This window comes from Sander vitreus, chromosome 3, assembly GCF_031162955.1.
Source record: "Sander vitreus isolate 19-12246 chromosome 3, sanVit1, whole genome shotgun sequence".
Classification (NCBI taxonomy): Eukaryota; Metazoa; Chordata; class Actinopteri; order Perciformes; family Percidae; genus Sander; species Sander vitreus.
The window spans coordinates 22,554,430-22,578,754 of record NC_135857.1 but is presented as its reverse complement, the minus strand read 5'-3'; the positions used below and the strand labels follow the sequence as shown (position 1 = coordinate 22,578,754).

At 41.4% G+C, this 24,325-nt stretch overlaps 3 protein-coding genes across 3 annotated transcripts; 1 reads left to right on the top strand and 2 right to left on the bottom strand.

The window, feature by feature from the left end:
* Window positions 1-1,364: 1,364 nt before the first annotated feature.
* Window positions 1,365-10,800, top strand: dact3b (dishevelled-binding antagonist of beta-catenin 3b). The gene is made up of 4 exons (XM_078246559.1): window positions 1,365-1,778; window positions 7,101-7,233; window positions 7,602-7,712; window positions 7,889-10,800. The coding sequence occupies exons 1-4, from the start codon at window positions 1,548-1,550 to the stop codon at window positions 9,421-9,423; spliced, it is 2,010 nt and encodes a 669-aa protein (XP_078102685.1). The 5' UTR covers window positions 1,365-1,547; the 3' UTR covers window positions 9,424-10,800.
* A 359-nt stretch (window positions 10,801-11,159) lies between these two features.
* On the bottom strand, window positions 11,160-13,118 carry c5ar1 (complement C5a receptor 1). Its single transcript, XM_078246560.1, has 2 exons — window positions 13,009-13,118; window positions 11,160-12,694 (listed from the first exon to the last, which is right to left on the bottom strand). The coding sequence occupies exon 2, from the start codon at window positions 12,680-12,682 to the stop codon at window positions 11,618-11,620; it is 1,065 nt and encodes a 354-aa protein (XP_078102686.1). The 5' UTR covers window positions 12,683-12,694; window positions 13,009-13,118; the 3' UTR covers window positions 11,160-11,617.
* Window positions 13,119-13,773: 655 nt separating this feature from the next.
* lbhl (LBH regulator of WNT signaling pathway, like) lies at window positions 13,774-20,731 on the bottom strand. The gene is made up of 4 exons (XM_078246557.1): window positions 20,358-20,731; window positions 17,304-17,376; window positions 16,504-16,801; window positions 13,774-14,730 (listed from the first exon to the last, which is right to left on the bottom strand). The coding sequence occupies exons 2-4, from the start codon at window positions 17,370-17,372 to the stop codon at window positions 14,660-14,662; spliced, it is 438 nt and encodes a 145-aa protein (XP_078102683.1). The 5' UTR covers window positions 17,373-17,376; window positions 20,358-20,731; the 3' UTR covers window positions 13,774-14,659.
* Window positions 20,732-24,325: the final 3,594 nt, after the last annotated feature.

Sequence of the window (24,325 nt, the reverse complement as noted above, 5' to 3'; positions counted from 1 at the left end):
ATTGATTTACCGTTATACTTTATTTTTTAAACAAATCACACTCATTTCATAAAGAGTTTGACCTCCGGAGACTTTACAGTGGAGTACTACAGAGGAAGATTTTATGAGATGCCAAGATGAAATATTCATCTGTTACTGCACTCTAAAAAAAGCAGCAAAAGACTTTAAAATATTGATGTAAGCTATTGAAAGCATTATTTTGGGAGCTGCACATATAGCACACATTTCTTATTACCTACAGTATGCTCAGAGCAGTCTGCCCACAGGATTTCTATGGCCCCCTGTTGTCTCATTTTAATTACTGTTGCATAAATTACCTCTTAATTACCACTGTCTCTATGTTGCATAAACTATGAGAGTGAATGCAGGTTAAGGATGCCAGTCCAGTCACTGAGGCTAAAGAGAATGAGACTGAAATAACTGGGATGTGAATGGGCAAAATATGCCGTATCATCCCCCTTTCGTGTCTATCCACTGTCTAACCCCCCCAACGAAACTCTAAAATAATAGGAAATACCTAATGTAGCCAATGCTTTAAAAACGGCACAGTAACATCTGAAATATGTCACTGAATCAAAGATGTTTTTCAGTTTCAGATTTTTCCAAACATGAATGTGTTTAACATTCCTCAGCATCATGAAGGCATGCAGCACAGGGGCAGCATGCAGCGAGGTGGGGAAGGATAAAACAAACTTGATTCCTGATTGGATAATGAGGTAACAATACTGTAATTTCTAAAAACAAAACAAATATCTGATACAGCTGTATACCAGCTGAATGCACCATTACTTTTACATTTACTATTTTCCCTGTTTTTCAGTATATTATCCTATTAACTCAGTGATGTACCAGTACCACAATACCATTAAACTATCCGCTATGTTTCATAATGTCTTACATTTGCAGCATCTTTATTTTTACACTATGCAGCCTGGTCTGATATCATGATATTAGGTTTTTGTTACCTGTCTACTTGCTACCCATTTGTTACAGCTTCTTTCACCAATAGGCTATATCAGTCTTGTTATTGTTGTACTCTTTGCTTTATTGTTACATAGTGGCTTTCAGTCGTTTAAGGATAATACAATACCGCTATTTTACTACTCTCCCAGAAATAACCGTCCCCTGAAGGAGTCCATTTAGTTCCAAGCCAAGCTGGGAAGATGGGTGAGGTCGACGCGTCACTGTAATGAATCAAGGGGGATGGGACAACGTTACGCTAAGCATCCACACCAGCCTCTCCCGCCCAATGAAGGCTGAGATTGGATTTGCAAAGAGGGGAGGATGACGCCCACTTTTTTCTCCGTGGCTGGTCGCAGAGGGCGGGGCTTCGTGCCTGCGTTTGACAGCTGCGAAATAGAAAATGTATAGCGCATAGATGGTCTGGGAAACCATGCTGCTCCAAGGCAACCATACTATCACAGGGAACGGGATGCAGCATGGCTCTTTATAGCCTGCGGATGCCCTCGTAAATCTGGGCCAATTGGAGAACACCAAATTAGGGAATTTGCTTTTATAGTGCATGTAAATCTGGGATTTTGGGGGCCATGCATCGTGCGTTCTCGTTCCCGGTGACCGTGGAGCGCAGTCGGACCAAGGAGCGCCTGGAGGCGTGTTTAGCCGGGCTGTGTGAACTGGAGCTCCGCAAGCAGAGGCAGGAGTGCCTGGTGCTGGGGGCGCTGGCTCTCGGAGACCCTCTGTTCCGAGACTGCTCCAGAGGAGAGCTGGCGTGTTTCAGCAGCTGGGGGCAGGAAAACTTGACACTGAGGCGTCAGCTGGTAAGAAGTTTGAGTGTATTTTACTGCATGTTTGGATTCCAGCAGACTCACACCATATTACCTCCACCGTGTGTTGAAACCCCACTTTACCCCATCTACCATTCCTACATAGTTTTGAATACTAGCCTTTACATCGTATCCTCATTGTAATCCGCTTGACCGTTGCATGGACTCTTGGTTTGGGCTGCGCCTTTTGTGTAGAGGTGACCTCTATCTGCAAAAAAAGTTACTCAAGTTGATTAATAGGGTCTCTGTTTAAAGGATGTAATGAGTTTCTGTGCTTTGGCCTGAGATTTATGCCTGTGGGTAACGAAATCAGGGGGTGGAGCACTCGCCGTTTGTAGCAGACCGACTATTTAATGGCCCATTGTTCCCTCATCATGGACTTTTGTAGGTTTTACTACTTAACAAGCTCGTATTTGTGCTCTCTGCGGATCATAAAGAAATGAATTATTCTTTCAGCTTGTATGTTGCTGTTGCAGAAAACGTTTGTATGCCGTAACTATCTTCCATATAATTTATGAGATGGATTTTCCTATGTCGAGATCAAGCGAAGTTGCGACAAATATGTTTCCAGAATTAACATGAAAATACAAAACCTCCCCCCCCAAAAAAAAAACTAAACAAGAAAAATACAACTTTCAGTGACAGCAATACTACAACAGCGTCTCCCACAGAAAGTTTAACGCACCACTGAGCCCGACACTGTAAATTATGTTTTTTTATGGACTGCAGCCTATTTTATGTTTTATTTTTTTCTCGATATGCTGCTTGAGTTTAATTTTTGAGTCTGGGAGTTTTGTTTCTGTTTGGCCGCTGCTCTCGCGCAGCCAAGCAAGCTGTCTCAACATTGGTACAATAGGAAGCCATTATTAAAGAGGGTGAAACAGAAATTAAATCAGCCGCCTCCTCTTCACACCTCCTTCTCTCCTCTCTCCCTCCCTCCTTCTTCTCCGCCGGGGGCCTAACAATAGGCGCATATGGAGCAGAATACTAATGATTCCGAGCGAGGCCCCAGTGAGAGGAGAGAGAATGCGCATAGGTGGCCTTGCACACACTGGCGTCAGTTGGGTATGGCATGATATGGGCACTGTGATTTATTTTGGCCTAAATTAGTTCACATCTGAGCTTGTGGACTGGTTTTATAATTCTGATAGAAAACAAAGATTAAGCTAATTATAAAACCATTTTGAAAGATGTATAATAGCCAGAGAGCACGAGGGTCAAGGGTTTCCAGTGTGCACACGCACCAGTTTAGTAAATTCATATCCCCTGGTGCTAGGGGGGCTGTCAGCGCATTTCAGCCTGGTTTCTCATCCACACATTGACAAAAAACAGCCATTTTCAAAGCCAGTGCAGGTGTGACACGCGTTTCCCCGCAGGGCAGGCATATTTTCCCGTTTTCATTTTCTGAGCAACGCATCTGTGGATCGATGTTTATTAACTGGTATGCTTATCCAAGCGTGTGAGTAATTACACGAGACATTCCTCGGAGAATACTTTTTGTCTGGAATCTAACTGAAGTCTCAGATTGAGTCTTCGTGATATCAGGTCAACATCTGCGTCCAAGCCAAATCCCTAATCTCATCTTCCATGTAGGTTAAAGTCTCCAAAATGCACAGTTTTCTGGTGTGACACAGAAACAACACACCGGTGTGACTGCCAGTGTGTGCGCGTGCGTATAGCTTCCTTGAACGTGCCCCCCGTAAAGGCTGAGTCCTTTTCTCCCGGATACAGTTATGTGTGGTGTTGAAGGTGTTGACAGCTGTGGGACGCACGGAGCTCTTACCTCTCTCTCAGCTACCCACTGTGTGTTTTTGAAGAGTGGAAGAGAATGTATAAATTGTGTATGAGTGTGTGACATACATAGGCCTACATCCATTTGTATGGAGCAGCGTTTGATTTTTAGAAACCTTGAGTGATCCGAAGTTATCTCCTCCTCAAATCAAGTGTTTAATTATCATCTGTGCATATGTGTTTATAGGCAAAAGGTCTGCATGAAAGCTGCAAACCTTCCACCTGCAGGATTGTATACATGTGTCTGCAGTATGTTTTTGCTTTAGTTTTGTGGCTTGTCATTGATCAGATTGTGTGTGTCCTTATGTAAAGACAGCAGCACATTATTAGTGAAACTATAGCACCATTAGTCTTGTGTAGTCGTGTGGATCATTGGGTCATTTCCTCCGCTGTGTGTTGGCACACAAAGATAAAAAAAATAAATAAAGGAATCCAAACATCTGTGTTATTTGGCTTATTTGTACATACAAGCAATCAGGCAAATGAGCTTCTGAAAATACCTATATGTGCATTATGTCCACAGACACACCATGAAGGACTGTGAGCTGGTCCCACATATGAGCACAGCCTGGTGCATGTCTCTCTTAAGAGACTCCATTCACAGCCAAGCCACTCTGCTACTCTGCCTACAAGCCTCCGTGCACGTACGATGGAGTCAGAGCACACTAATGAAGGCCATTCACTACGGTTACGTAAACACTGTGTGCACCTCTGTGTCAACTTCTGTTAAGTTCGTATTTATCGTAAATATTTCATTTACCTTATTAAAATAAAGCATTTAAACGTGTATATATTTGAAGAAAAAAGAGATCAGTGTTTTAGTGAAGCAGTGGAACTGGTGCCGTAGTGTGTGTGTGTGTGTGTGTGTGTGTGTGTGTGTGTGTGTGTGTGTGTGTGTGTGTGTGTGTGTGTGTGTGTGTGTGTGTGTGTCCAGCCTCCCACAGCCCTCTCTGTGTGGAATCAGTCAGAACATTGCTTTAATTATAGAGGGTCCAGCAGTGCTGCTGCATGCCTCATGTGTCCTGTTCCATAGATTTTTATATCCCGGCGTTATCGTTTCAAACCTCTTCAACCAGTGAGTGGTTAGAGGTGTAATCTACAGTTGAAAATCCTCTTTTTAACAGCCAAGCTCGGATGGCAGAATTGCAATGTCTCTGTAGCGCCCCTCTCTCACACGATCAAAAGCTTATCTGTTTCTTGGCTTGAAATTCTTGTGGCAAACTGTCTCTCATTTTTCATCTACACTCCCCAGTAGCTCAATCAGAATCAGTTTTAATGTCCAAGTGTGCACTTGCATTCAGGGAATTTGACTCCGGTTTTCAGCAGCTTCTTAAAGGCCAGGTCAGAAAAAGATGTAGCGTCTCTTTTTATGGAAGGAGCAGGTGGTCCTGATGTGTTGTACACCCAGTGCGTGACATCTTAAGGGCTAGGTGAGGCTGACTGCACCGTCCTCTGTCTCCCCCATCCCCCCACCAGCCTGGAGCAGGGGATGATGTAAAACAGTAATGATACAGTGTCAAGGAACCAGTGTGAGACCATTAATAATGGAGTACAATCAAATGCCCAGCTTGCAAAATGGTCCCTACTACAGTATGAACGTGCTCCAAAACCACACTACTAAATGTTGTATTGTGTTTGGATGGTCAGTTCATCCACAAAGGTTTGTTTGTTTTCTGCAGCATTATAATTTAATAGCCAGCTCCATGCACAGTGTGTGTGTGCATTTGTGGGCATGGCCACAAAGAGGTAGGCAATCAATTGCGTGAATCTGCATCACTGATTAATTGATTTCCAATAGTCTCCCCTCCTCCCATCTATTTCTCTATCCCACACCAGTAGTTAAAACAAAGCTCCCCACTCTTCGTTTGTGCCACACAAAACCATGTTGATGTAGTGATGCTAATGCTTTGTTTATAATAAGACAATAAGCGCCCTTGTTCGAGACAAAATAAATGACAGTGTTTGGGGTGAAGAGGTTGTGTGGGAAGCATAGGTTAGCTTGGGTCAATTGTGCCTCAACAGCGTTCGCATTATGACCGCATTAAGTTTGCAGGACAAAGGAGTCAGAGCTTAAGCACTGATTGGCCCACTGACCAAAAGATTACCACTCTAAATGGTAGTCCAGACTTTTTCTGGACTACCATTTTTGGAATTTTTTGACACATTATAGTTTTAGGAGGTTAAACATGCACTGAGACACAAACACATGCTATGTTTTTAAGCTTCAGCTTTGAAGGAAGAGTTATGCAAATGTTAACGTCAAAAATGTGACCTTTTAATCACCAAAAAGAGTCTTCATGCTAGCAGCTCTGAGGATGCACTTAGGCACACCCCACAACCTACAGGGCTGAAAAATAAAGCCAACGTGGAAATTCCTCTACTTGAGGCTGGCTCTAAAAGCAAGTCAATCCCCATAGACCCCCATGTTAAAATGCCCAACTTTGCACACCGTATGACCTGTCTACATTTCTAAAGAGAATGTTTTAACAAACACAGACATACAAATGTACAAAATCAGTGCTCAGGAAGTGCCGATGACTGTAGCAGTTGTCTGACAGGTGCTCCATCATAGCAGGTTTGTAATGTATGTGTCACCTTGTTACGAGGACATGCTCATTCTTCTGGTAATGAAGTCTCTAAATGAGCCTTGAGTGTCAACAGTATCACCTCCAACAAAATGAAATGCCTCAATAGTCTAGCAGTGGAACTGGGGCCATGGTGTGTTGTGTGTGTGTGTGTGTGTGTGTGTGTGTGTGTGTGTGTGTGTGTGTGTGTGTGTGTGTGTGTGTGTGTGTGTGTGTGTGTGTGTGTGTGTGTGTGTCCGTGATCGTGTGTGCGTGTCCCACCCACGTGAAAGAACATCCCCTAGCCTTTACAGATCCTTGAATTATTAATGTTCTGACTCATTGCTTCTCCCGTAAGCTTGCGTACGTTAGCGAGCCCAGTGACGCAGTACACGGATGGTCTTCAGTGATGTACAGTGGTGACTTGTGATGGCCGCGTTTGTATTTTAATAACTAGTAAAGGATAATTTACATCTGAGTTGTGGCTTTATCAGTTTGACATTTTGTGTTTTTACTCATTTGGTTTATTTTTATTGTACATACGCCACAATAACAATGAAAATCTTTCCTTCATCAGATTAAAATATCGATCTTTGAAAATGAAGTGACTGTGTTGTATACATGGTTATAATTAGGTCAGTAGTCGATAACATAATCCAACTTATACTAACTGGATTCTTTTCTATTTGATAATGATAAACCTAATTTAAATGCACCCCATCTACCTATAATATAAAAAAAAAATAGAGTTTATCATATGAGCACTGGAAAGCAGCTGGAGAAACAAGCAGTGAAGGATTTACAACTGTGCTTCTGTCATTAGCGTTTCTGCGACTGTTTGCTTTGTTTTTGAAATCACTGATTGTTTCCTCTTACCATCTATTTAAAAATTACTTTTCAACAGCGCAATCAAATACAGACAAAAATAAATCCGCCTGAATGTGTGTGTATTTATTTTCAGAGTGCTCTTCAGAGTTCCCCATGGGGCCTGATGCAGGCGCTGGAACAGCAGGTGGGAGACCTGAGGATCGACACTGACGATGGCTGCTATGATGGAGCTCAAGGATACGCAGGCGACAGTCGGCCGAGCTCTGGTACTTCCATAGTTTTAAACCTTTTCTGTGATCACAGTTGTGACATGTATGTTTCTAAATGTGCACTTTGTAATTTCAATAAAGCCACTGAGGGGATTCTTTTGCACTAAATATATGCTCTATACAGCGAAACTCGTGTTTTCTCTTTGCATTTTGAAATATGATTGGAATGAGTTTGTAATGTTATTTCTGCTCTTATTGTTCGTTCATGCTCCAGTTGCTTGTAATCTTGTTTTGTGGCCTATTTGTGAAATGCAGTGAGACACTGCCTGCATCGAGCAGCATATGTTTAGAGAACTGGAATGAACAGTGAGCTATAATAAATAAGATAGGTATGTCCTCTCTCTTTCTCTAATTGTATTTCCTAGGTTTCTATGATTCGAGTGAGGGTCAATCGCATAAAGGAAGATCTTGTTCCACTGAGCCCACAGAGACGGTCTCCTCCTGGGCTTACACCAACAACAGGCCAAAGTCTGTGGGTAAGAAAAAGTAGCAGATCTGGAAAGACTGAGGTACACACACATACATTATTGTTCTATGTGTAAGTGAAGCAACGCAAATTATAGCATATCATTTTGGCATTATAAACTGTTCGAATCAGAGCATGGATGCACTTCCCCTTTACCTTTTTCTAAAATGTGTTTTCTGTTATTAGGAGACCCCCTCATGCTGAATGGAGAACTGGATGCACCAGTCCCACGCACCACCTTACCCCGTTCTTTCTCTGCCCCTTACCCACCTCTGGAGGGCATTGCTGAAGAGGGTGCCGCAGTGGACTCCTGGCAGTGGGACCCCAGCGGAGCCAACCAACCCTGGCAGCAGCAACCTGCAGAGTATCAGGTCACAGAGGAGGACTACCAGCAGGCCTTGAGGGTAGAGGGTTACATCCTAAGTCTCATCCAGCGTCATACCCTAGCACCACGGCCCTGTCAGCCTCGCACCACACTGAACCCCGACCCCCCATATTGCAGTGCCTCTGGACACAGCTCCCTCCACAGGAGAACCCAGTCTCTTACCACAGAGCAACGCTTTATAGACCCCCACCTCCAGCCCCATGTTGACCTTTCAGCAAACCCTAATAGCCAGGGCTGGGGTTGTGACCTCTTAGAGGGGGAGGCCTGTGGAAGAGAGGCCCCATCTTTGGAGGAGGACTGTTATCTTGCCCTGCCCTACCCCCAGTCCAGGCCGCACTCCTTGGCAGACAGACTACCATCACCTCTGCCCTCCCTAGACCCCAACTGTGGTGTTGAGGCTCTTGACCTTTGTTGTGAGCCCCCATCCCCCCAGCATTACTTACATCCACATCTCGCTATTCATCACAAAAACAATTTAGTAAGTGCTCAGTATATTCCTGGACAGGCCTTCCATGCCCCTGTGCGTTCCCCCAGACACTACAACTCAGAGCAGCCTAAACCAACCCGAGCTGTCACCTCTCCTGACCACCAGAACTCCAAGTCCAGAACTTCTAAGAAGAGCCACAGTGAGCGGCAGAGAACCAAGAAATCAAGCAGTAAAACCAGTCGATCCCAGTCTGAAAACAGCCTCCTTGGCCAGCGAGTGCTGCCTGAGCGCAGGTACAGCACCAGCGAGAGGCACCAAGGCAGAGGGGATCTTGCTCAGAACCAAAGCCAAGTCAATGAACCGCAGATTGGCCACAACAGCCACAAAGAGAGCCGACATTGGTGCTCCAACCTAGAGCTCAGCCAGGACGAAGGGGAGACCATAGCAGGGCAGTCACATAGACGCCCTCGAAAAGTTCGCCATGGTCCTTTTTGTTCCCATTCCCAACCCCAGAACTACCAGCAGCAGCAGCAGCAGCAGCAGCAGCAGCAGCAGCAGCACACCCCGCGTTGGCACCCAGACTTCCAGGAGAGAGCACCTCTCTGTCAGGGAGAAGAGGGCTATGCTGGTGCCGCCCCCGCAGAGTCCGAGTCCAGCATGAGCGAGGTGTATTCCCCGGCCTCCAGCTCACTGTCCAGTGACTCAGATGGGAGTGGGGGGCTTGTGTGGCCCCAGCAGCTGCCCCCACGTCTTGCTTCTACCTCCTCCTCATCCTCACCTTCACCACAGGCCACTGCCAATGCCCCCTCTCAACCAAAAGCGTTTGTCAAGATCAAAGCCTCCCATGCTCTCAAAAAGAAGATTCTCAGATTCCGCTCAGGGTCCCTTAAAGTCATGACTACTGTTTGAGGAAATGCTCAAACCTGTTTTAATCCCATAACCTGTACTGTGTTGCACAGCAATTGTCAGAGCAACACTGTGGCTGCTACTTTTGGTCACCTATCAAATGTTATCTAACCAATCCAGTATTTACACTCTACCTACCTCTAATTACAGTACAGTATGTTCTTAGTGAGAGACGTTTTGCATCACACCAATTATAATCAATTAGAGCAGGATAATGCCCATTAGTCTAGTGTCTGAGGGTTCTCAGCTACAAAATAATTCAACCAGATGATCTCTAGCAGATTTTTAATCATCCCCATTATTGTAAGTTACACTGTGTTGACATGGACATGGACAAGTGACTGAATATGCTGCCAGTTTCTTCTTGATGTCTGTTGGCCATATAGTTATCATACATTATCATAGCTTTCTGGTTAATTAATTCCTACAGTGTAGAGTGGGCCAAATACAATTCTGCATGACTAATAGGTACATAGTAAAAAGCTTCAAGTCTTGCTAAACACCAAAAATCTAGAAAGTGTTTTGTGGCACTGACTTTTCTAAGAAATTTGACGGGTCCAAACTTTTTCACTAATTTCCTAGAAAGTGTCCTGGAGAGAACTGTGTAATTTGTTACTAATCAGAGAGAACAGCTCAATTTAAACCCAATTCAATATTCCTAGAAATTGTATTTATTATTTGAAATTGTATGCTCAAAATGTTTTTCACATTTTGCATGGTTAGCTGACCTGCTCTGCACTTAATAAAAGCCTTGCTTGGTTACTTGGAATTAACTGGAGTGTACCATTTGAACACTGTCTCTATTTACCCCCCAATCAGTACCAACTTACACAGTTCTTTCCACGAAACTTCTTGGAAATTATTTTTGAAATTATTAGGATATTATTTTTAAAACTACATGTCAATAAAATAAAGCATTACTAAAGCATTACTTTAGTGTGGTAAGACTTGACGCTTAAGAGCAAGGATTTTTTCTGCAGTTAGCCATCATCCTATAAAAAAAGCCTCTAGTACAGACCTATGTTTACATTTGGTTTTCTTAGTACAGTCTAAAGATTCATGAGCTAATTGTAAATCTCTGAGCAGGGAATATCCCTTTATCTGTATCATTTATTATACTCAGCGCTGCCTCTTTGTAAACTATAGGGACCAATGAGCATCAACAGGTCTGTGAGTCAGGAATGGGTTTAGTAGAGGCCATAGTGAGGTACCAGTGTACATACATGCATGCACATACAGTATGTATAAGTGCACAGATTCATTGAAACATAGGGACTCAGACTTGGACACTCTTGTAAATATGTATGCTTTTGTATATACCATAATGTGGCCTTGTTTGGAATGAATGTAGTTTGTAAATAAAAGCAATTTTGCTCCTAATTTTGGTACATTGTTATTGTTTTATTTAATCTTAAATTGCCCTGGTACAACAAGATCCATCTAAAGCATCATAAATCATAAATTAGGCAAATAGTAAAAAATGCTAATGAATTTACATTTCATAGACTTCTGTAGACATGCAAAGAGGGGCATTTGTTTGAACTGAAAGTATTTGACCAACTTACAAACATCCCTAAATTGTCTCTTTTGTCTTTAGGGTCTGACACACTAAACCAATGGGTTTCAGCCCAGAAGCTACATGCATCTGCACCTTGGCCACTGAACATCAGCGATTTAGAGTGTAGCTCCCTCCTGTGGTCTATGCATAGTACTGTTACACAAGAGGACATCGCTGTGTCTTACAGGTATAAAATAAATTCTTATTTATTAATATAAAATTATATTTCTGACAATAAACTTGAATTACAACTGAGAGTTATACAGACTCAGGCCATTTCTACATTCCTATTAAGGACAATATGCCTATAAACAGTCTAAGATGATCATCCTTGCGTAAGAGCAAAAAACAGAAGTGGGAGCAGTTGCAACAGCATTAGACATGAATGTTCACAGGAAATATTGCAGTTTGGCAAATCATTTAGAAAAAAACAGTTCCTGATTTTCATTCCTGAGGCAGTCAGGATAACATCTTTGCATATGTTTTTCAGCTGCATCAGCAAAAATCCTTCTCAAAATATAATATAAAATTATATAAAAACAGCAGAGGTTGCTGTTCACACTTTCAAATGTTGAAGTTTGTTCTTCTTCAGTTTATTTGACCAGTGTGTACTACACACGTTGTATCAAACTCAATAGGCTACACCATCACATTTTTAGTTGTCTCATTCCCGTTGCTCGAACTCTTTGTGTCGTTAATAGTGATGCTCATCTTGGTCGTAGGGTCCTCGCTGATGAACTGGAGCATGCTGCGCACTGAGCGGTTCATGCTCTCTTTGAAGCCCCGGCCCAGGCACACATAGAGCAGCGGGTTCAGGCAACTGTTGAAATATGCCAAACAGAGTGCTAAAACCTGTGCCAGGTAAAGTTTGGGACTGTGAGTGGATTTCCGAGGGACCGTCAATGAGAGAAAGTCCACAATGTGTAGTGGGAGCCAGCAGAGGAAGAAGCTCAGCACCACAGCAAGGATGACCCTCAGTGTGCGCTTGGAGCGGGTCCGAGCACGCATCAGTCCGCTCTGTGTTCTCCTGTACACCATCAAGTGACACACAACAATCACCAGGAAAGGGAGGAAGAATCCCAGCAGGAAGCGGTAGGTTGTGACGAGCCAGGCACTGAGTGGAGTGTACACTGTCAGGCACTCTCGCTTGTCTTCACCTGCTTTGATCTCCTTGGTGTAAACAAACTGGGGAATGCTGCCTATCAGGGCCAGGCACCAGACAGCAACACACACGCAGACAGCCTGCTTAGGCCGCCTGTTGTTCTGACACCAGACGGGTCTACTGACCAGCATCCAGCGATCCACACTGATCAAAACCAGTTGCAGGACACTGCAGTACATCACCAGGTAAAACAGGCCTTTGACTAATGTGCAGGCCAGCGAGCCAAAGTGCCAGTGGTCATCATGGGCTATAGGGACCATGAGCAGAGGGAGGGAGAGGCAGCACAGAAGATCAGCCAGCGCGAGGTTCAGGAACCAGAGGGAGGTGGCAGAGCGCGGCATGTAGAACCCTGTTACCCACACCACCAGAGCATTTCCGGGGACACCCAACAGGACCACAATGCCGTAGAAGACCAGAGCCGCGATCTGGATCGGTTGAATTGTAGGGGCCAAAATTTCAGGAAACACAGGCAGTGTATAATTATCGTAGTCATTTGAATTGGTTGTATTCAAATTCACTTCATAGTCCCCATAGTCACCCATGGCTGGTTAAAGCTGTAAATGGAAAAGTTGTTACATATTACAACATTATAACTTGATTTATCATGCTGAAATTAACATTATAAATAGATGGATTATAGATTAATTTGGTGTAAAACAAATGTTTAATGTTGAACAACAATTACTGTAATACTAATTATGTGTGAAACTATAGTTAGGCTAAGTCCATAAATTAGCCAACACTGTCAATAACAGATGAAAAGAATGTAACCTGAATAAAGCAGAGTTGTCTTATAAATAGCCTATGTAAAATATCTTAGTTTCCAAAAACTAACATTTAAAACTTAAAATTAGATTTTGCAACTTACGGTTTCAAAGGACTGTTGCTCCCACACTGCTCACTGGAAGTTATGGAGCTGTTCTGCTTTTAAGTGTGTTTAAATACCCTCTACTGCATACTCCTCTCACCTTACACACACACACACACACACACACACACACACACACACACACACACACACACACACACACACACACACACACTTGCACAATATCCCTATCTAGACTAAAGATATGAAGTAAGACAAAGAGCGTTTTCACACATTTCAGCCCTCTAAAAGAACTCAGACCTATTTGTCAGTATTTGTTGCACATACCGTATGTGAACACTCCAAAGAGACTTTTGACACTTTAGAAGAAAGAACAAATCTAGTAAAACATTTGCATGAAACAAAAGCAAACATTATTCAGTCTGTCAGAGCTTGTAGATGGTTTTGTAATTTAGATTCTAGAACAGTGAATTTATTAGGTAGCATTTCCTAAATGTTAAACACCTGATATAAACCCTCAGCAGCCAAAAACAATCCCCTGCATTAGTGGGACAAAATACTTTATTGTCAAATTTATAATAATCATTTTAACACAACTTATTGTGTTATCCATATATACAAGTAATTCATAGATCAGCCTACACACAAATGAGACTTTTATTAGACAGTTACAATTAGAACTCAATGGTGTCTGAACTATTGTAATCAACTATATTGAGCTGCCTTCCTTTTTTTGTTTCTACATGCCTGACAACAAATCCTGTGAGAAAAAGCCTCTGACCAGTGATTTGTATAACCCTGTGGAAAATGCTGATTTTAAGATCACAACATTGCATGATGAGACATCCAACTTGAGATACAGTATTGCTGCTTTATTAGTAATAAATAATATAACCATTGGATGTGTTCAATAAAATCCGTTGTTTTATCACATCTTACAATGCTCCACAGATTCATGACAGAGATAAACAGCAAGTGGCTTCAGAGAAGAGCCAACGTATTTTACAGCGCTTTAATAAATACTGTTCATACTGAAAAGCTAAAACCAGCTAAATGTCCTCAAAAGCCACCTGTGGGGTCAAAATGATGATCTATGAGAAATATGTTTAATAAGATACAGGCTGTTATCTGTACCAGAGACAGAGATTAAGTATAGAAAATGAACAAAGCACAAAGAAAAGAAAATGTGTTGCCATAGCAGGATGTTCTCTTTTGGCTGTATGACATCAATGAGCCCTTACAAATTTGAAAACAAGGGAAATGAAACACAAAGTCACGATGTCAGCAAAAGTTTCCCTAAATGTTAAAAAATACAGCAAAGACACCATGTTGCTCAAATCTCTGTCACCAATGTCAGCAAGCCGACTGTTTTTTTTTTTTTTTGCGTCTGAGAATGTGTGTATTTGTGTCGCTGTCCTGTATGCGTACATGCATGTCCGTATATGGCTCTTCTTGTACACATTGATCTAAATGTGAATATAAATGTCACATTTGGCATGTAGAGCTTTTATCAGTGTTTGACTTCTAAAACATTTTTTTTAAACTTGTGTTTCCTCTTCATCAACATTGGCTTTCAGTTCACTGTTTGCATCATCTGTCACAAACTCCCCAGTTTCTATGCTTCGACATACTTAATATCAGGATGCTTCCTCACTAGGACGTCAGAGGTGCAGAGTTCTCTGAGGTTAAGTCAGTTGAAGGCCGGAGCGCTGCTCGGTGGAAGGGTTGGGGTGTCATCTCTAAATGCATCTGACTGAAGGTCTGTAGGAAAAATTAAAGCATCAAACTTTTGGCATTTAATATACATTGCACAATATAGTGTACAATTAGCATTCTTAACAATAACTCCCATGCAGATCCACAGTCACCCCAATTCCCGAATGTATTCCTGAAACATGTAAACTGGAACGAAAAGTCAGCATGATGTTTTTTCTCTTTTATTGTAGATGTAATATAAGTGTATTTTTCAAAATAAAGGCAACAAAGAATAGCTCGTAGAGTCTTAGTGAATAGCAGATTTAGAATTTCTTCCTTTGAATGTGGTTTTCTTTCCTAAGCAACCCAAGTATTTAATACATCAAAATAGTGACTTTTTCCTTTAAATCTAGATGTGCTTGTTGGCTATGCTACAGGGGCTATTCTAGGATCAGACCTTTAGGGGGGCTCAGCCCCTAATAAGAATGTGACACTCCTTGCTAAATCAGTAATTTCATTAGCCGATAATCTCTGAGCTAGCTACTGAACAACAACGTCAGATAACGTTTTTTGACACTATTATCACTATGATGGAACTAAACCTGTAACTTTATAAGCAACAGTAATAACAAACAATTTGACACAATGTTCTAACATTCATCAATTTTAGTTGCTTAAATTTCAATTTGAGTTCTAATCTTCGCCATGAAATGACCAACTTCTTCTCTGGGGACTACCAACAGTAAACTTCACAACCGCACTCCTGCTCTCCCTCTGACAGATTAGATAGAGATTCAGCCAAAGGCGGGAGTCTGGCACAACCACCTCCGATTGGCCAACACTACGTTTCTGTTGACCTTTTCCTTGACTGGGTTACAGGTGCATAGCATTGGCTATTGGCTATTAAACCTGTTTCAAGCCCTTTGAACCTGTAATTGTTTGTATTCTGTCACTAACAGACAAGTTCGCAAACTCTAACTTGAAGCACAACAATTGATTAAAAAAAGTATTATAGTATTATCATTTATAGGGGGGCTGAGATGAAATTTAGGGGGGCTTGAGCCTCCCTAAAAAGGGTCTAAAATCGCCCATGCTATGCAACATTACTAACATTATTGATGACAATTTTCTAGGCTGTTGCTTACATTTAGAAAGCGGTAGTTGGAGTACGTATGTGGTTACTAAAAGACTCCAGTAAGACTAAGGCTAAGGCTATAAGACTAATGGCTATTAAGGTGTTTTGGTTTGTTTTTAGGGTTGTTGCTTGGGTGTTTCCCAGTGGATATTTATTGGACATTAATATAATACTATAATGTAATATGACACACACACTTTTCTACCCAAACTTAAAGAGAAACAAGGCATTCTGGAAATGCTGACTCTGTGTGATGATACTGTAATACAGTGCTACAGTAGTTATTTGGTTTGTGGTGGCAATGCAATATGGGTTTGTCAGCTGCATCTGGTCTGGGTAGTAGTTCACTCCCACACACACACACACACACACACACACACACACACACACACACACACACACACACACACACACACACACACACACACATTTGACACCAAAATTAGAGAAGCGTGGTGACATACAAGTGCTGACTCTGTGATAATCCACTGTGCTCATCGTTTTTTTTATTGAAAATGTATTTTTAGTGGGGCTGGTTACATGTGAAGTTTTCTATATTCATGATTTCTTCTAAAGGCAAGTGCCTTTGAAAATGTTCTACCAAACTAAAGCCATCCAAGCAAAGCATAAGGATGTTTAAAAATATATGTTTTAGTCATAAGAGGGAGTGTAAAGCAAAGAGTTTGATAACACGTCCAACTCACCAATGAGTGTCAAGCCTTGCTGTTGGTTCAGTATAACTAATGTCTCCTTCTCTTCTTCCTCCTCTTCTCCCCAGTCTGCGATATTGGCTGGGGGGATGCACTGCTCCAGGAACAGGTCCTCCTCGTCTTCCTCCATGTCCATATTCTCCGGAGGCCAGCGCAGCTCTCCGCTCTCCACCTCACTCAGCTCTGTGGGCTCCACAACAATGGAGGGTAGACGCTCCTTCGCATGGTCGTGGTCCAGGCAGTTCAAAGTGGTCTCTGGGCCCAGGACAACCTCAACAGGATCAGGAAAGATCTGGGAGAAAATGAAGATCACATCAAGAAAATGGGGCAGAAATGTCATACTGAAAGTAAGTTGTTTAATTTACAGCAAAAAACGTCAGTGTTCTATATAATCTAGAAATCTGCAATTGTTTTAATAGTTTTGAAATCAGGTATATTGTCCAGATTTGACCGCTCTCACGTTGACTAATCCTACAGATTTCTCTCTCTCTCTCTCTCTCTCTCTCTCTCTCTCTCTCTCTCTCTCTCTCACACACACACACACCCAGAACTATGCAATGTCTGGACCGTTGATTTTGTGTGTCTCATGTTTTTTAATCCATGTTTTTATCAGCATTTGTGTCACCACTGTCTAGCATTTTCTGACAAACCTCTTTTAATATAATAAACATAACATAAAACGTAAGGTAACATGAAATTGATCTTGGTTAGGGTTAAGGTTAATTTTGATCTGATTTATTGTGTTGCAACACTTATTTAAACAAGTCTGTTCACAGTATGATAATGGACCATACCTGGAATGGCAATCGTTGGTCCTTCCTTTGCATGTCTTCACAGTTTGGATCTCCACTCATCTCCTCCATGTATCTGCAGAGGAAACAAAGCTATAATGAGACTAGAACGGAGACTATAAAACAAACACACACTGTAAAGGAACAAGTGCCATTTTCAGCAATCTCTTCTTTTTTTTAATCTGAAGCCTGCTTTGGTAAGTATTTTGTTTTTTTAGAAACATAGTTTCCCCCATAGATTTGGATATTCCATTGATTCTATCACGGATCATATGCCTGTCTAATCGACCTTGTCTGAAACTTACCTTTCCAACAAAACCACTAACATCTTCTACACCAAATAGTATTTGCACATACATATATCTTTGTATGTCAGATGAATGATGTTTGCCACGCAGAGAACAATACAACAAACACCAGAAAAGCTAACTAGATGGAAAACTACCAAAGGAAATTCAGCCTACTGAATGCTTACATGGCCTCATTACTCTCACTCTTACGTGTCTATCCGACTTGTCTATAAGCCTCCCACAGCACAGCAGAGGTCCACAGATAGACTGGCAGCGGCACTGGATGAAATCACTCCATCCGGTTTTCTTTGAAATAACATGGTGTCACAGTGTCATAGCTGAATTACACTAGTATCACAGTATCCAGGGTCCCAGGATTTTGATTGGTCAGAGATTTTCTGTCCTACATGTCATTGGCCAAAGCTGGTCTGACTATATAAATTATGTGTGTGAGTCTCCCGACACATAAAACATACTTCAGATTAGTGCAAATAGGGTTTGATATCAAAATGGATTATGTCCTCTGGCACTGATATTTTAATTTCCTGACGTGCCAAATGTTTTGGCTCTGTCAGCTCTGATAAAGGGCAGTGAACCTTAGAAGCCAAAGCTTTTGAAGTCCTCTGTGTCATCTCTCAGCCACTATTCACACCATTTGGTATGAAAAACACCAAAGTCACCTGTGTTTTCTTTTAGCCAAGCCCTGATCCTGTGACCTCAGTTACATGCACGAGCCTGTGTCCACATCCAACGTCAATCTGTTTATGGTCTCCAGAAAAGCCGACGGCGGATTAAGAGGGACTGAGGATCTGTCCGAATACTCTTTTTATCCCTCTCTCTTTTTCTCACTGTGTCTCAGTGTCTGTCCTCTCTCCATAAGTACCAATCATGGTTTGTTGTCTTTCGGAGGCCTGGTGTAATGACAAAATCTGTTAAATCTCTTTAAGCTTACTCTTTAATGAAATTTCAGTTGAAAGACAGATGTAATCTCAAGTTTTTAGACCCTGTGTCGGGTACTTTTCGGTTTTGCTAAGAGCAGCATGAGTCACATTTTACATCATACTAAGGAGGTAATCAAACTATTTTGAAAGTGCTTGTGAATTCTTCCTGGAAATGTACTGAGATATTTTGGTGGCAAACAGCAGGATATCACACAGAAAAAGGCCTAGATATACAGCTGATTCCTTACATGCAAGTATGTATACGGCCTAGTATAGTAGTAGTAGTAGTAATAGTTTGTTTTTGCTTTTAATTCTCACAGCTGCTCAATATTATGAAGAGATTATTTTGCTCTTCAGAGAATTATGCAAAATGTGTAACATACGTGGGGTTGGAAAAGTCTATGATATCACAAGATTAAATGAATGCTAATAAGCGAATATTGGTATGCTAACACACTAAACTCAGATGATGAACATGGTGAATTTACATCTGATAAACATCCGCATGTTTAGTATTATCATCGTGAACTCTAGATGTACAGTACACTACCTATTTATAGTTCATTCTTTATTTTGGATACATGCAGGTACACAATTTTGTCTGCCATAACAGAGGCCATCTACAATCCGATGTAAATGTCTTCTCTGAGATAGCCAGTTTGAGCAGCATACAATAAGCTTTAGGTTAAGTTATACAGTAAGTACTTTCAACAATTGAGAATTTCAAGTTTCTCTCTCTCTCTCTCTCTCTATCTCTCTCATAATAGGACAAATGAAGAAACACTAAGCCAATTTGCACAAATGTCAAAACGAGGACGCCCTGTTCTTACCTAAATAGGATCAGCTTTTGGAGGATGCTATCATTTTTGACCCACTTGTCAATGTGCGTAGCCCTACAATTAAATTTCTGATATTAAGTTGCTGACAACTGTGTCAGGCTAAGCTGTTTGTGTTGTAATGACCACAAACCAGATGATCAGTGAAATACTTATCTAAATTGAGATGCTTCTAAGTGCCAAACCAAGTTTACACTAAGATTAGTGTGACCAGAAAGAGGAAACTGTGGCAGAACTGAAAAATGTGCTAATAAACTAGCAAACGAAGTTGTAAGGATTTCTTTTTCACAAATAAAATTAGCTTATCACTTTCTTACTTTAGTATTATATAAACTACTGGACGTTTTGTATTTCTACCTTCACTTTCTTGTCCATTCATACAAATGAGTGAAATGGTGAGATAAATGGACCACAAACTGGCATTCCTTTAAAGGGATCTTGCAAAATGGTGTTCTTATGCAATGAATGAGATAAGCTGAAGAAATTCTGAGGTCCCAGTGCATCAGGCCATGAGGGTTTACTGTTTTAACTATTTTAAACGTCATCAGAGCCTGAACTGTTATATCATTTAAAAATATGCCCAGGATTAAAGAAAACTCTTGTTGCACCATTTATTAGGCTTGAAAGCTCAAGAACAGCTTCTTAATCAACCATAAAGTGAGAGTTGCTAAAGTGAACGTCTACAATTCAAACATGTGAAAAACATTGATGGGGAGTCTCATACGTTGGCTGATTTAAACTCATCCCAACTTTCTGTTTGACTTTGCCTGATCTTCTCTTGAATCTACTGAGTTCCACACACCAGAGAAGATTCATACCAGACCATACCATACCATACACCTGTTTAGGGGCATGTTGAGTACATGAAGGGGAACTCAGCCTGGGAAACACCTATAGTTCTTGCTAGTATAAATTATATTTGTGCATTAAATACACACACACACACACACACACACACACACACACACATAAACTTTAGCAGCCTCTTACCCCTCACTTGCTGTCAGACAGATGTCTTCTTCATCTTGGCACAGCCTCACAGTGGTGAAGCCCGGCTCCTCCACAATGAGCACAGGGGACACAAGAAGGGGTGCAGGAGGAGGTGAGCAGCTCTCACAGCATTCCCCCTCCGCAGAGCCCTCAGCGAGGCTTTTGGCCTCCAGGGCGAAGCCTGGATGGGGGGGTTCCCAAACCTTTAGGTGTCCCAGGTGTTAAGCAGAGGATCAGGAGGTGGATGTGTGCCTGGATTCCTTTGTCAGTTAGGACAGAACCTGTCTCACTTGTCCAGGTCTGTGCTGAGTCTGTCTGTTAGCCCAAAGCCTACATGCGTTCCCTTGTCCCCCGTATCCAACTTCCTTCCTCATGTCTCTCTCAATGTCCCTCCCTGTCCCACCCCACTGCCAGGCTGCAGGCTTTGGAGAAGAACAGGATTAACGTCTCTTTCGATTACAGAGGCGGGATGGGTGACGTCAGCCAAGCTTGACAGTCCCCTCTGATGAGTTGGCACACTGGGTCGCTAGTGCATCTGTAAAGAAACATAAAAGGCACACAGATGGCATATGGCCCCACTATTGATGGAAGATAAATTGACTGAGGAGGAGCATAACTGCTCCTAATATGGACAAGGAGAAGTTTTGCACGTTTTGATATGAGCTCCAGTCTATCTTCCCCATCCTGTCTGTTTGTCCACCATGCCTCTCTCTCTCTCTCTCTCTCTCTCTCTCTCTCTCTCTCTCTCTCTCTCTCTCTCTCTCTCTCTCTCTCTCTCTCTCTCTTTCTCTCTCTCTGTGTGTTTCCAACTTTGTGTGCCGTTGCTCCATCAGTGGATTTAGATTTGGGGGATTCATGGAATTAGCCCAGGGATCAAGGGCTCGGGGGTGGGGAGGGGATATATATATATATACAGGCTCCAACTGTTGCTAAACAGACAGAGCATTGCTAGCAGCAGTGTGTAATCCCCTGTGTAGGCTAAGTCAGTAGGCTATACAATATAATGGACAAGGAACAACATGAAGGGTGTCCTGCTCCTGCAGAAGTGAAGAAAATTCTGAAAGCATCTTCCAAATAATATGCCCACAAATGCCCACATATTTAAATGTAAAAATACATCAATTTAGTCAAATGCAGCTTTCATTAAGAATCACATTATCAATAACTTATTATAGACAAAAAAACAGAACAATGCACAACATTCAAAGTTTTGGAGAGTATAGTATAGTATAGTATATAATCATTATTTGTTAATTTCAATGTTAAAACAGTTTAAAAAAAACAGTATAGATTATTATTCATGGGAGCCTCCTTTGCCTCAGGCATGCACAGATCAAAGGTAAGACCATTTTTTTCTTATCATGTATACAATACAATATATGCACAATATGTAATCTGTCAAACACCACTCATCACTTGTTGTATTTTCCACCAAGTTTGAGCTCTGATTTCAGTAGATTATAACTCCAAGAGTTGGTTTAAGTGTTATGTGTACACGTATCCTCCACCACAATACTGCAGAATGCAAATCAGTAATCTCACAACTTTATGCTTGTTATGACTGAAAACCAACAATACCTGTTTTTGAACACCAGCTTACTTGACAAGAACATTTTGAAACATTTGTTTTTAATATGGAGCTGGGACAACAGTAGAGAGGCAGAGGCACTACAACTGATTATCAGTTTGTTTCTCAATGCTGCTCTTAATCTCCCCTCTGGCTTCGGTTTACTCACTAATTATCTCTGCTAACTACTAATTCTATCCTGCCATTTGTTTTAGCAGTGTAGATTGAAGATTCAAATCAATTTAAATAAATTTTAAAATCCAGTTTAGATATTTAACATAAATCATGGTCAATACTATGAATTTGCTCACATACAAAATCCAGCTATTTGAAATGTAATATTCTGAATACCATCACTAAACTCCACCTTTGCAAACAGGAAGTCTATAATAGTGCAGACAAGCAACTCTTGTTATTACTTAGTTAACAATAATTTAAAGAATTTGACAGATAAAGAAGCTTGATAACCTATCTGTCAGTGCAAAGTGTCTTCTTCACTATTAACCAGTTACTCAATGCTGTACGAAAACCTTCATCACTGGACAGTATTTATATGTATCTTCTGTTGTCATTTCTGCTGCACAGACTTTGAACTGCATGTGAGATTCTGATGTTGTTGTAACATGTTTGTTCTACCAGTGTCACTTCCTTCCTCAATGTCATACCAACAACATAAATATTGTGTTGTTAACTGTTACTTTATGAATGCACTAAACTGCCAGGAAAACACTATGACAAATGTTTGTCAGGCTCTAAAAATGTTTTATTATCACAGCTTATTTAAGGAATCTGAATCTTTGCATAACCTTTGTTGCATCCGCAGGTAACACCGCAAAACCACCTTACTTGTGTTTACCTGGTACTCAGCTGAAAACACTCTTCTGCTAAGCAGCAACAGGCAAGGGTCTCTTTGTTGTATGTACAAATGTGTTATATTTGCATCAGAATTTGCAATCAAATCTTGTGAAAAAGCTCTGGAAATATGTTTTGGACTATTGCTACCCAAAACAACCTGGAGTCCGGAAGTTTTCCACTGTCCTGGTCAACGAGGGAGGAGGCTACAGTCCTGACACAGGCATCTTCACCTGCCCCTGGATGGCCTCTAGCACTCTATGGTGCACATCACAGTATATGGATCTGGACAGTGCGCTATATTCAAGAATGGAAAGAAAGTAGTCTCGCTCTATCACACCAATAGGCCAGATAAACTCAGTTAGAACAGTATAATGATTTTTCAGTTACAACAGAAGGATATTACTAATATTATTTTGATTATTTCTAATTATTATTAAAATACCAGAATATTTTAATTATAACAAGGCAGACTGGGGAAATTCTCTAGCAGATGTGATAGTGGCCTTGATAGTGTAAATGGGGAGGGACCAATAGATGAGTGGAACAACAGTTTATGTTCAGTGATATTAGGTAGAGCATATGAATGCATCCCTTTAAAGAAAAACCATAAAGCGAAAGTGAGTGTCCCATGGTGGAATCGGGCATGTGATAGTGAGTGATAAGAATGTGCTTACAGAGAATAAGAAGGTGCCCAACAGAGAATAATGCAATAGAATGCAAAATGTTCAGGGCTAAGGCAAGAAGAGTGATCAAGATTGCAAAAAATAGTGCTGGAGGAAATACTGTGGGAAACTAGGGGTAGAGACGTCAGTAACGGAAATATGGTGGGCAGTGCATCATATGTCAGGAATTATTAGGAAAAAGAAAATGCCAATGTTAGAGGAGGAGGGCGTGTTTGCTACAAGTGATTTGGATAAAGCTAAACTGTGTGAAAATAAATTTAAAGCTGTTCACAGTGGAGCTAACATTGGTGAGGAAGGTATAAGGAAAGGAAATGAGACATTAGAGCTGAACAGATTTAAACTGGAGGTAAATGAAGATAATTCTGATATTTGTAATGTATTTTTCTCACTAGAAGAATTGCACAGAGCAATAAGAAAAGGGAGACCAACAGCTCCAGGAAAGGATGGTATTAGCTATGAGTTTGTTCATAATTTGAGTGATCTGATGTTGGAGGAAATTCTGTCTTTGATAAATTACATATGGCAAGAGGGAACTCTTCCTAGCTCCATGTTTTTTGTTTAACATCAGCAAAAAGGTGGAGAAACTGGGACTAGGAGAGGCAGGTGTGGCCCTGCAAGTGTACTGGGCAGTTATACCTCCATGGATGCTGCCCACCCCAGAAATAGATTCAGTATATTGGAAAATATAAAACATCTTGAAAGTAGCTTATATCCTGGGGTTGGTTAAACGAAGGCTGGGTAAGCATTGGGAGACATTTACACAGATGGATCTCAAGATCCACAAACTGGGAAGTCTGGCTTTGCTTTTTATATTCCTCAACTTGAAATTGTACAGCTTAAACGACTGTCTGAGGGGGTATCGG